At 26.3% G+C, this 12,975-nt stretch overlaps 2 protein-coding genes across 4 annotated transcripts; one reads left to right on the forward strand and one right to left on the reverse strand.

Annotated features, from left to right (window-relative positions):
• Positions 1–2,955: 2,955 nt before the first annotated feature.
• Positions 2,956–5,882, forward strand: LOC112590926. 2 transcript variants are annotated; one of them, XM_025334542.1, is made up of 3 exons: positions 2,956–3,094; positions 3,702–3,823; positions 5,459–5,882. In XM_025334542.1, the coding sequence occupies exon 3, from the start codon at positions 5,471–5,473 to the stop codon at positions 5,786–5,788; it is 318 nt and encodes a 105-aa protein (XP_025190327.1). In that variant the 5' UTR covers positions 2,956–3,094; positions 3,702–3,823; positions 5,459–5,470; the 3' UTR covers positions 5,789–5,882. The 2 variants fall into 2 exon arrangements, with proteins under 2 accessions (XP_025190327.1, XP_025190328.1); XM_025334543.1 differs by lacking the exon at positions 3,702–3,823.
• Positions 5,883–8,020: 2,138 nt separating this feature from the next.
• On the reverse strand, positions 8,021–9,457 carry LOC112590921 (peptide transporter family 1-like; the record flags this gene model as incomplete). Of its 2 annotated transcripts, XM_025334534.1 has the most annotated exon segments (6): positions 8,021–8,280; positions 8,379–8,483; positions 8,732–8,860; positions 8,944–9,043; positions 9,155–9,280; positions 9,354–9,457. In XM_025334534.1, coding segments are annotated over 6 exon segments (735 nt in total), but the record flags the coding sequence as incomplete, so codon positions are not given.
• Between the last annotated feature and the right edge of the window lie 3,518 nt (positions 9,458–12,975).

Raw genomic sequence — 12,975 nt, forward strand, 5'->3', positions numbered from 1 at the left:
TTATTATTGAATCATTCGTCAACGATCAATAACTGTCGACTAGACCGCAGTTTTTTTTATAACAATTCATACATTTGATAGTTAAAGGACATAATAGGCATTTTGATAACGGAAAAAGCGGGCGTCTGCCGTCTGGCACTCTTTTCGTTTCTCGTGATAATGGTCACGAACAACTAATATATTAGATATTATAAATACATCTCAAACTTGTGCATTTGAATTTTGATTGCAAAGGTGATCACGGATAAATCGGACTGATGGCTCTTAGGTTTGAAGAGCCATCGTGTTCATGACCGTTATAGCTTTTATATTAGCCTATAACATCAACATGCATCGAAAAATAGTAAATAGGTACCTACTGCTTGTAGTTTAAGTTTGGGCATGCCGCTGGTTACGGATCGAATAACGTCCACGCAGACCTTATCGCCTAAACAATTTAGATAAAACGCCATTGCTACTTATTGGCTAATACAAATATAAGTATATGTTGTTGTTGTTGTTGTTTAAAAGTCTCGATGTTTGCGGCGTTTGCGATGTAAACCACTATGCTCCATTGTGTTACATAAATCGCAATAAAAAAACAATTTAATTATTTCAACTTGCGATGAACCTGCTGTAGCTTTTTGTTATTTATTTTTTTAGTGATCATCAATTCAAAGTCGACCATCCGTTGTACTTCAAAATTGTAGTTACCTACATTCAATACCTATACAATAATTTCACCCAGTTGCTACTATATGTTATTACGAGTATCTATAGCTATTGATTGTGCATCGTATTAAACTTAGCATTGCGCAGACCTGAATTTCGAGCAGTTCTTACAGTATAAGCCTAACAGCGAAACCATTTTTAAAGTAAGTATGATTTAACTGATTTAAGTATAGATAGGTAAGTAATTTAAAAATGATTTCGGTATTATTATTTACTTTATAGTAGGTATGTATTGTTCTTAAACGCAGTGAAATGTCTATTACATAAAATATCATTTAGGAATTTAGGATTGATAGTTAATTGTTTGGATTTAATTTTGATTTCAATTGGCACTTATTATCGTTAATAGAATTAGTTATGTTTACACAAAATGTATCATTGCGTTAAAATAATTCTATTCGTAACATCGTTATTATAATTTAATTTCATGCTTATAATTTAGATCATCATTGTTTTAATTTATTATATTTATCGCATTTATTAATAATGCCGTTCATTTATTTTTGCCCTTTTATAAAGCATTTTAAAATATTGTAATCTAATTATTATTTTAACGTTAAATCTTATTATTCTAATTAACTGTATTTTAATATTTTTATAACACTGGTAACTAGTGTTAGGTATAGAAAAATGCAGTAAAATGTAGAATCTATAGGAATTGAATAAGTTTAACAAATAATTTGTTTATTTCAATAAAATATAGGTACCACATAAAATTCATACCGAGACATAGGAAATCATAATTACTCGAGTGTCGTTGAAAAATATACTTGGTATATTATATTCGAACGTGGTTCTAACTAGTAACTATTTTCTAAATTTTCCACAGATTTCTAATAACTAGCCGGATAATCAATACAATTTTTTTTTAAAAATTTAATTTTTATAACCAATATATAAACAAAAAACTATTTATTTTCATAAACCAAAATGAAATTCATGTATGACCTATTTTATGGGGGTTAAAAAAAGAAGCTTAAAGCATTATCCTCATGAGCCTCAAGAATTCAATTATAATAATTCTTATTAAAACCATCGATATAAAAATCGGTTCAGTAGTATCTGAGGTAAGTATATACAAATATACAAAATCTTCAAGTTTTAATATTAGTATAGACATTATAATTATCAATGTGTATATTTTATTTACTTTCATCGTTGCATTTATTTATTTTTTTAATATTATTAATTTTCCTTACAAATTTTACTTAGAATGTAATAGATATCTATAGAACTTGCAGTCTTGTAAAAAGATATTTTTTTTTAAGAATTTTTAAATTATAAACCAAATACAGTAACTGTAATACCCGTATACAAAAGTAGTAAAAGTACAATATCATAAGGTATGCGTATGCAATAGTCGATATTGACAATATTTCATTGTTTTAAATACCAACATGTTACAATCTATAGAGTGTCTCAAAAAGAACGCCGGATTTATAACTACTTTATATCAGAGGCGCACCCAGGATTTTTTTGAGGGAAGGAGGTGTGACTAAATTCAAATTATTTTTAAATATTAATAGTATTTATTTAGAAATATGATCAGTAATCTGTACTTCTAATATAAACAGTTTGTTTACGATCTATTACAAACTAGTAACTATAATTTTATTTTTTGATTCCGGTTCTAAGTCGCACCGTCGCGGTGATGTTATACCTGTAAAACATAAATATTATTTATTAAATTATGAATAATATAGTGATTATTCATTTTAATTATTATAATTTAAATAATCTATTATGGTGTTTTTAGTTAATTTTAGGTAGAAATTTAAACCAAGTATAAAATGAAAAAAGGTCAATGATTTTATTTCTTACCAGAAAAAAAATTTGATAATCTAAACAAAGACGAAAGTATTTGAATTTAAAATACAATTTGGTATGCATGAAATACTATTTTAAAATATTTTGTTTAAAAAGTATTTTATATGTTTTAGTAATAGTTTTAAATATTTTAAAAGATTTAATATTAGCAAATGGCCAGAATATAGTTTGGTATTACTTCGAAATAAAATAAATGAGTAATGACCATCCATATACTACACCATTTAATAAATACATGTAACGCAATCACTGTTACGAATATTTAAGCAATTATTAAACAAAAAAAAGAAGAACTATCGTAATATAAAACACGATTACAAGGATAGTCATTATTGAATTAATAAATAATAACATTTCTTAGAAGTATAAGAACGAAAATTACAGTTCACAGTCCTACGTTTAGTAGTAATATCATATAAGTACCTTGGTCCCTACCAACTCATATTGTTGACGCGTTGATGTTTCTAATAACTCGCATTGTTTAAAATATTTGTTCTCAGTCGATTAGCTACATATTAACAATCAACTACAGTCTACGAGGATACAAATAATTGTGGTAAGAATAATTTTCAATGTTATACTGTTATAAAGGAATCTATATTTTAATTATATAATATAATAAAAATAGTCAGGGATGGATTATTATTTAAGACTAGAAAATACCAAAAGTAAATTTATTTTTTAGTGGTCAATAAAAAAAATATGAAGGAACTACAGGAATAATGATAGGTTACAACTTTATTGTTGTACTATATTTGTCATAATATTAGTTAATAGTTGAAACATTCAAATTAAAGTCCTCTTTACTTGAATTACTGCTATATTATATTTTATTCTTTAAAAATTTCAAAAAGGTATTGTCTGATTTTCTTTTTCTATAATAAATTTAAATACTCTCCTAAATGTCAAATAAATTACCTAATAATATTATATTATAAATGTGTTACCGATTGAGATCGTCGTTTTATTGGGCAAGGTAATAATAATAAAATAACATTATTATTAGTAAATACTTTTTATTCACATTTTGCTATACTAAAATCAAATATTTATTATTATATTGGATATTGTTAACTTGCTGTACAATAATCGCTTTATATATGAGATCACAAATACTATAAATCTATGAGAAAAAAAGTGTCTAAAACTAGTTGTTATTATAGCGTTAAGAGAAGTGCAGACACGTTGGCTGAAGCTCCCTTAAATCACTAGTACGTGAGCCTTGGAAGCAATGTCCCGCTCACTTAAATAATAAACCGATGCAAGTCAAAGTCGTGAAACTTTGGTAAATAAATATTAAGCATAATATTATCATATGGATTTTAATAGCAGTTTTAGCTCTCATTTTCCTAAAGGTTTTTGATTAGATTATTAAAATGTCAAAACAATAAATTAAAAATTATAAATTATATGTTATTTTTAATAGATATACACTTGATTGGTGAACTATGAGAATTGATGATTATCATATAATATAATTGAGAATATGAGATTTTAAGTAGGTACTTATTGTTTGATGGTATTTCTTGATACGTGTGACGTGAGACAACCACGCATATTATATTGTTAGTGGTTTGAGAGAGCTGTTAAGTTTACTGTGAATATTTCATTTTATTTTTATAAACATTTCACTCTAGAGAGGTTAAATAGTAAGTAAAAAATATTCTACGCTACACTACGCGTACGCAGGAAACCAAACACAAGTTGTACTTACAGCTTCTAGAATAATTCTCAGCAGATATTTAAAAAAAAATCTCGAAAACTGAGGGAACAAGAAAAAAATAGATGCAATTTCTCATATTAAACTAATACGTTACCACTTTTAAAGTATAATTCGTATACTGCATTTAAATTTTAGAGCGATATTATATATATCTAAGTATTTTGCATAAGAATTAAGCATTCTAATAATTTGAAAAACTTTATATTTTTAATTGATTATATTTTGCAATTTTTATACAAAAATATTTTATTAGTATTATTATTTCATCATAATATTATAGCACTGGGTCTGTTGTTGTTAAATATATAACATTATGCAATAAAAGCTTAAATTAATGAGTATATGAAGTACTTATTTAATACTTCAATACTAAGGTACTAGGAAGATAAAACGATGTATTATTCAAATTTATTTTCTTATAAGCTTTGTCTTACACGTTTATTGAAGCTCAAACAACAGATTTGCTTTGTCTTAGAAATTCAAAAACTTGTTTGTATTATAATTGATAATATATATAGTCAATATGTACTAATATATGTGTACGTATTACACGGCACGTGGCTTTTATTGAAATCGCTGATAGCTTTAATTTATAGGGTGACCTTTTTGTGTATACTAATGGTTACAAAAAATCTAGATTTGTTGTCTATAGTCAATCGTGAAATTTCAAAGACTGTAGAAGCTTTTAATTTTTTTTTCAGTTAGTTTTATGAGCAACTTAACCCCTTTCCTTTATAATAGATAACCCTGTGTTAATTTAAAAAAAGTTATAATTAATCATAAATAAAATGAATTAATTATTATATTGCAAATTTAAAAATGATGTGTTCTAAATATACCCAAATCCTTCCAAAATTTCGCTTATGTTCAAATATTGATTTGTTTTATACTGTAATAAAGTATCGTCTTTTGAGTGGTTAACATAAATATATGTTTAAAAATTAAAATAGTTTTTTAAAACACTTGCAGAAATATTTTATTATTTTATTAGTCATCAACAATAAGTTGAATATTTACTCATAATAAAAATGGTTTAATATTCTATATAAAAACAATAGACTATGATTTCACACTCGTCGTTTTGAATGCAGTTAGGCATCAGCCTTTTGTTACTAATGCGTTGTTAATATAGTCATTAATTTTTATTTAATGAATACATTTTTGAGTACCTATTAATCATCTAATGTTTATTAACAGAACAAAAAAATAATGGAGGAATTAAAGAAGGCATTGAAACTTCAGGCAAAGCTATATAACGCAGACACGGCCTTCGTCAGCATATCGACTTTAGACATGGGAAGAAAGTATCAAATCACTGATTTATCCAAAGTCCAGTCGGCATATGGTTTGCGTATATTAGTCAGTCTTCAAGGAGATCGGAGGATATTGAAAACATATTTACCTAAATCTATTAAATTGAGTGATTCTTATATTGACGGTTTCATTAATCGGGACAGAAGGTCGGTTCTTTATTTAATTTACAAGGGAGTAAAACCTAATGGAGCGTATAAAATCGATTTTGAATGATTTTGGTTCATCAAGTTTATTAAGGTTATATCATTAATTTTTTTTTGGAGAAAAATTAAAATACTTGTTGAAACATATTTTTTCAACGTCTAAAATACATAATATATAATACTGAAAAACATAATGTTTTTGTAAGATTAATGTATTAATGCTTGTGAATTTATTATACTATTTTTATTTATTTTGGGTTAAATAAATGTATAGTAAACTATGAGACTTTTAAATCAAAATTATTTATTGGTTTACGTTTTAAAAATAATTTTCTACGATAGTAGTGATATGATATGTAAATAATGTAATATGCATACGAAAGGTTCTTAAATATTATCGTTAGGAGCTTCCTGATTATGACAACAACATATCATCAGAATATATACGTGATTACTATGATAAATAAATCAGTTTCCAAAAAGCATAATATAATGAAATTAAGAAATTAGTAATGACTATAGGAGGGTCACATTCATGTACCTATTGATGTATAAGGGCCAAATGTTTTCATTTTAATTAATAGTTAAAAACTATAATAAGTTATAACTATATGGCTCGGATTTTTAAACACTGAATATTGTAGAATATCCACAAATGTAATTTAATTAAAGGAAAGAAAAATCTAAAATATAGAACATTATGAATTTTGCATATCACACTTATGCAAACCATGAAGAATAATAATATATTAATAAATCCTTATTCTTCATGATGCAAACAAATGCTTGGAAAATGACATATAGAATGTGGAGTTTTTAAGATAATGCTTATCATTAAATTTATTTAAATTAAATATATTAATAGCAAATTAAATGTAAATGTAGTAATCGTATTTAAAAAATTCATTAAATGGTAAATCTATGAGGCTAGTCGTTAGATTATATTATAATATTTAAATTATTTATTTTAATATTTAAAAACTATGAACTTTTTATTCAGTTTTCTTGATATATTTATTTTATATTTTATGTTACCTAAATAATAGTTGTAACTCTCATCAAAAACTTGCAAGTGATTAGATAATGACAATGTAAACAACTGTATGGTTTCTACTGTAATAATAATTTCATTTTAATAGTTTTATTTTCTCAAAGAAATATCTAAACACATCATTCATAATATTTACCTAAGAAAATGTAATATTATGCAAGATAATAATTGTATTTTGTAGTCTAAGCAACTATTAAAACTATTGAAATGTATACGCAGTAGACTAATAAAAATATTAATAAAATAGCGTTTCTAACACCGTGACAATAAATCACTACGAATAAAATAAAAACTACGTATTATTTTTCGTCATAGTCAACTACATATGTATTAATACTTTATAAGTATTCTTACTTCAATAAACCTCCTTGAAATTAACTAAGAATATGATTATCTAGCACATATTAAACATAAGAGTTACATTGGTATGATTAATATCTAAATTATAATTTTTATAGCAATAGATCTACAAAATTATAAAATTAAATTATACCTATTAACTTTTCAAATTTTATTAGTAAAAAAAAAAAAAAAAATAACTATTGTTAGATAGTTAAGATACAGTTGGAAATTCTAAGAGATAAACTAATGAAAAATATGTGTGTATGGACTACTTCATTATAATAATTCGCTAAATACAGTAATATTACAATCATAGAAAACATATATATTTCCAAAATGTAGTCAGTGCATAATAATATAGTTAGCTATAATCTAATCATGACAGACAAGTATATTATTTTTTATGAATCAACTAGTATTACTGTATTAGTATTGAGTATTTGGACCAGTAGAATATAAATTGAAGTAAGTTAGTAGGAATACTTACCTGTACAACTTAACTGTACAAAGTCATAACTCATAAGACATAAAATTAATGAGCAGCGTTGAACAAGATAGGTACTTATTAAGTAATAACATACAATCGATACGGTGAAAATGAAAGCAATACGTGTAGCTGATGAAGTCAAATTCCAATACGCATACAAGTATTTTGATAGGTACTACAGTACTAGAAGCCTAATTTAAAGAATGGCTCTGTTCATATTGCATTTTGATTAATTGTTTTAGTAAGAAACCAAACCTCAAAGTAATTTCAATCTTATTAATTTCTATTATAATGTTCATTAAAATTTTCGGGCCATTTCGGATGTAATACGTATTAAATAAATATGTTTAATTTTCGGATTTGTTTATGTTCTTTAAACTTCCAAACCTTATCGATAGGCTATTGAATAAATAAATACAAAGTTGTTGAGGAGTGGATTTTATCAGATTAAAATATCAAGCCTTATATGCGATTAGACAGCGCATTTATATATATAAAAATCATTTGATAATTATTTTCCATCGAGCTGAATTTCATTTTGATTTACTATGATATTTTTATCGTTGTCTTCGTTGTCGTTTAGTCGTTGTCTAAAAGCTTTGTACTTGTAATTATGACTCAAATAAATCAATAAAAACGTGTTTGCCAACATTAGACCGGAGTAAAATAGATATTCGTGTACCTGCAATACGACAATATAAATTGAATACGATAAGTTCATTAATGTTATGTTATCGACAAAGAAAGAGTCAACGATAGGGCGGCAAAAAGTGTTCTCACTTGTTGGCGTATTGATAAAGCCGACACAATAACGACTATTAGATTTCCGATTGACTGAGTCATCGAGTAACATGCCGATATGAACGATTTTATTCTAGGTGGAGCCTGTAAATAGAAGCGAGTTATTAAACAACACAGATAATTTATTGTGCGAGTTAAACAGGTAATTTTGTTCAAATCGCCTTAACGGATATTTTATATCAAGCACGTGCATTATTGATGTACGCAAAAAAAAAAAAAAAAATAACAACAGATCTCAAAGATATCGTCGACATATTAATAATATTTACAATGCAAGTGCATCCGCCCCATTAATGGATACACGGTAGATTAGCGCGCAATTGTTCACTTACTTCAGTAAAAGAAAATTCAATGGTCGTGGCAATAAAAACCACATCCGCGATAATCATACACACGTACTGGGGTGTTTGCCACAAAATGTGCAAGTAGTTGCCCTCGTCTGTAGCGTACAATTTCAATTCCTATAAATGCTTTGACTATAATAAAACAATTACGATATTAATTTACCCCCAAATTTATTGTTTGCTTTGTAATATTGTATTACCGGGCCGTGGTCATGGTCGTTACGTATGACGAGTGTATATATCGTCGCTGGCATAAGATATATATTCGAAACCAGTCCTCCTCTGTGTACTAAACTATAGCTAAAAATATAAAAATCAAATTATTGGTTTTATGAAATGCACTATAATTATGTATTAAGTTGCGAATCGACACAATATTTCATCATGTATGTAAATAATGGTTACGCTTACTTTCCAAAAGCCACCTGTTTAAAATTTTCGTTTGCAAATGAAGAAATGTTGTACGATAAGTGATTTTTCCCTGTAGTCACGAGAACAATAGATTCGTCTTTCTTGATATCATCGTCGGTTATGATTCTAAATATAATAGAATGTATCAGGAGATGAATTATTTAATGATGAACAATATTATTATACGATTAAATCCAACCTTAAACTCGGATAGCCATTTTTAGGCTTTATAAAATCATCGTAATGATTAATACGGCGTAATTTGACTTCTTTTTTCGAAGACGTTAGGAAATATGAAATTGACTAGAAAAATAAAAATAAATACATATCTATCGAGTTAAATAATACGCTGTTATTATGTATAGATATAGATTTGTTTTAAAAACGTTAAAAAATTGCATAATATTTGTGATGATATCTTTTTTAAATCATTTGTTTGGATTTACTAATATTGTATTGTTGTATTTATATTGTTAATTTGTTTTTTTTTTGTACTGTATTCAAACCTTTATACTCTCCCCCCTCAAACAAGATGTTATCATATGTGACAACTAACTTTTTTTCTTCTCAAAAGGGGATGCATACTCGTAGGTAGTTATGAATTGGATAAAAAGAAAAAAATGTAAATCAAATTAAATACATAATTGTTTTATCAAGAATTAGTTAATAGGATAGATGGCGCTCGGGCCGCTATTTAAAACGTTAAAAGTACATTATTATAAAATACTGTATAATGATATTATAAACTTAGATCTCAAATAAATTCGATAATATACTATACGTAACACATTTGTGAAAATATGAATAGTGGATTGTTAAAAGTTGTTTCGACTTTAAAGGTAAAAATTAAATGCAGACAGTTATGAAATCGTGTTTACCCAGACGTTTCATTCGTAAGGGTATTAAAAATATAAGCATTAAGCTTATACGTAGATGCACCATTAATGTCTACCTATATATTACATAGTATGTCATATATTATATAAATAGACTTAAAAATTATGTAAACGTTAAAAAATATACAACATGAAATGTGTTATAGGTATTTGCTAATTTATTTATATGTAGTTCTATTTCGTCACGGTGTATATTCTTACCTTAGTAATATTATTGAAATATGATTAGGCACGAGTTTAAACAAAGCGTTTTATATTACAGTTTCACAGTAGACGGCATTGTTGTTAAACTTGGGTGATTATATGGAACATATAGAGCGTTAGGTCGCGATGATTATTATTCTCGTTGTTCACTTCTACACTACGGATTAAGTGATTTTTTTTTAAGGATAAACCGGCATAATAATAATAATTATAATATTATAATATCTATAACACGAAATATGTAGCGTTACGCTCAAGCACGTTTAAGTTCCACCACCAATAGTCGTACCGAATCGGCGTTATTCTTATTTTACAAGTATATCATAAAAGTACTTAGTAGCACGTGAACACAGAGCGTTTGGAATCAGTGGAGTTACCGATCCTATCATGATATTATAGCCTATAGGCTTAATAATATATAGCCGTATGTGACGTAGATTTTTTTTTATTAATTTATAACACTATTGAGATCGTGTAATATAAATCGATAGTATTGTTTATTTATAATATCAGTGAATAGATAATATAATAGTTGTACTTATTATTGTTCGTGGTATATTTATTTCCTTTTTTTAAATCTAATTTTTAACAGTGGTGTAGGGAACGCTACGAAATTTTCACTCAACGTAAAACTTGTTCAAGTATTATGCATTACCTTACCGCAAAAAGTTACGGTGTGAAGATTTAAGTTCAAAATAGATTCTAATAACTTGAATGAATAAAATTTATAATGAAAAAACTCAATGATTGAAGTTATGATTGGTTTTTCCGTATACATATATTATAAATATACAATATTGTTTATTTGATTATTTTAATATATTGAATACTATATAGACTAGTACCTATATAAGTCAATAGACTGATTGACTAATTAAATATTATTATTATTAATTAACATGTATTATAAAATACAGTGTGATTAATCGATTTTACTCGTACTATAATATAGTATAATAAATTATACGTATATTGGCCTAACATAATACAAAATTTAATACCCAGTGATTTCGATATAAGACCTCCATTTATTGCACGGTTAATGGCACAATTTAAAGAAGAACTACTATTTTTAAAATATTTTTGTTGGACTGATGAAACAAAATTTACTAATTGCGGTGTTATCTACAAAGAAAATTACCTCTATTGTTCAGATCACGATTTTTATTGTATAAATGATTCAAATTTTCAGCATATGTAGGGAACGAATATATGGTGTAGGCTTTTATGTGGTAAATTATTACGTTCTTAATTTTATGATGGTGCGTTGACAAGTAGAAGAAACTTAGACTTTTTGTCGAACACACTTCTAGCATTTTTGAATGAACTGAAACTTAGATACCTAACCTGATTTTTTTGATCAGGTAGGGACCCCACCCATAATTCAATAACTGTTTGAGAATATCTTAGCCAAATATATGGCCATAAATGGATGCGAACATACTATATGGTCTAGTACGAAGTTTCCATAAATTAGTTGATATAACAACATTGAACAATTTTTAAGGAGATATTTAAAAACAGTTGTTTATGCTAATCCGCCAACTGATCTTGAAAATTTGAAAATAAAATAATCATTGCTTGTAATAAACTCACCGAAGATTAAATGACAACAAATACACAAAGGGAACTACTGCTTGTGATGAAAGCATGCGTTGAAAATAATGGCAATAACTTTGAACAGCTTATTGAATAATAAATTAACAATATATTTAAATGATATATTATTTTAAATTTGAAGTAATAATAAATACAATTGAAGTTTTATTAGAAATAAATTGTTATAAATTATAATAATACTTATAAATTCATGATTATAATACAGCGTTGAAAAAAGCGATAATAACGAATTATTTAATTTAACACTTTCAACTGTCCAAAAAATGTCAATTTTGAAGATATTAAAAACTGTAAATATCAAAGTTGCTAAGAAAAATGAAACAATCCAAATCAAATCTCGAAAATAGTGGTTTCTGTTTAAAAATTTTTTGTTTAACTGTACGTGCGCCGAAAAACATAATTAATCCTAAATGTAAAATAAACTAATAATATTATATTATAAATGTGTTACCGATTGAGATCGTCGTTTTACATTGTACTTCGTTGATTACGTATTGCTAGTGATGAGTATTAAATAAGTACTTCATATACTCGATAATTTAAGCTTTTATTGCATAATGTTATATTTGTAACAACAGACAGTGCTATAATATGACAATAATACTAATAAAATATTTTGTATAAAAGTGCAAATATAATCAATTAAAATATAAAGTTTCAAATTATTAAGATCTCTCTTAATTCTTATGCAAAATACTTAGATATATATAATATCGCTCTAAATTTAAATGCAGTATACAGAATTATACTTTAAGTATTGTATATTAGTTTAATATGAAATTGCATCTATTTTTCTTGTTACCTCAGTTTCCGAGATTTTTAATATCTGCTGAGAATTATTCTAGAAGCTGTAAATTACAACTTGTGTTTGGTTTCCTGCGTACGCGTAATTAGCGTAAGATATTTTACTTACTATTTAATCTCTAAATTGAAATGTTTATAAAAATAAATGAAATATTCACAATAAATAACAGCTCTCTCAAACCACTAACAATATAATATGCGTGATTTGTCTCACGTCACGTATCAAGAAATATCATCAAACAATAGGTACCTACTTAAATCTCATATTCTCAATTGTATTATGTGATATTATCAATT

The sequence above is a fragment of the Melanaphis sacchari genome, unplaced genomic scaffold (assembly GCF_002803265.2).
Source record: "Melanaphis sacchari strain LSU unplaced genomic scaffold, SCAv2.0 Contig122_pilon_pilon, whole genome shotgun sequence".
NCBI classification, from domain to species: Eukaryota; Metazoa; Arthropoda; class Insecta; order Hemiptera; family Aphididae; genus Melanaphis; species Melanaphis sacchari.

Bases quoted from the DNA above. Each gene is read 5' to 3' on its own strand.
- LOC112590926 (XM_025334542.1), top strand. From the start codon at position 5,471: ATGGAGGAATTAAAGAAGGCATTGAAACTTCAGGCAAAGCTATATAAC.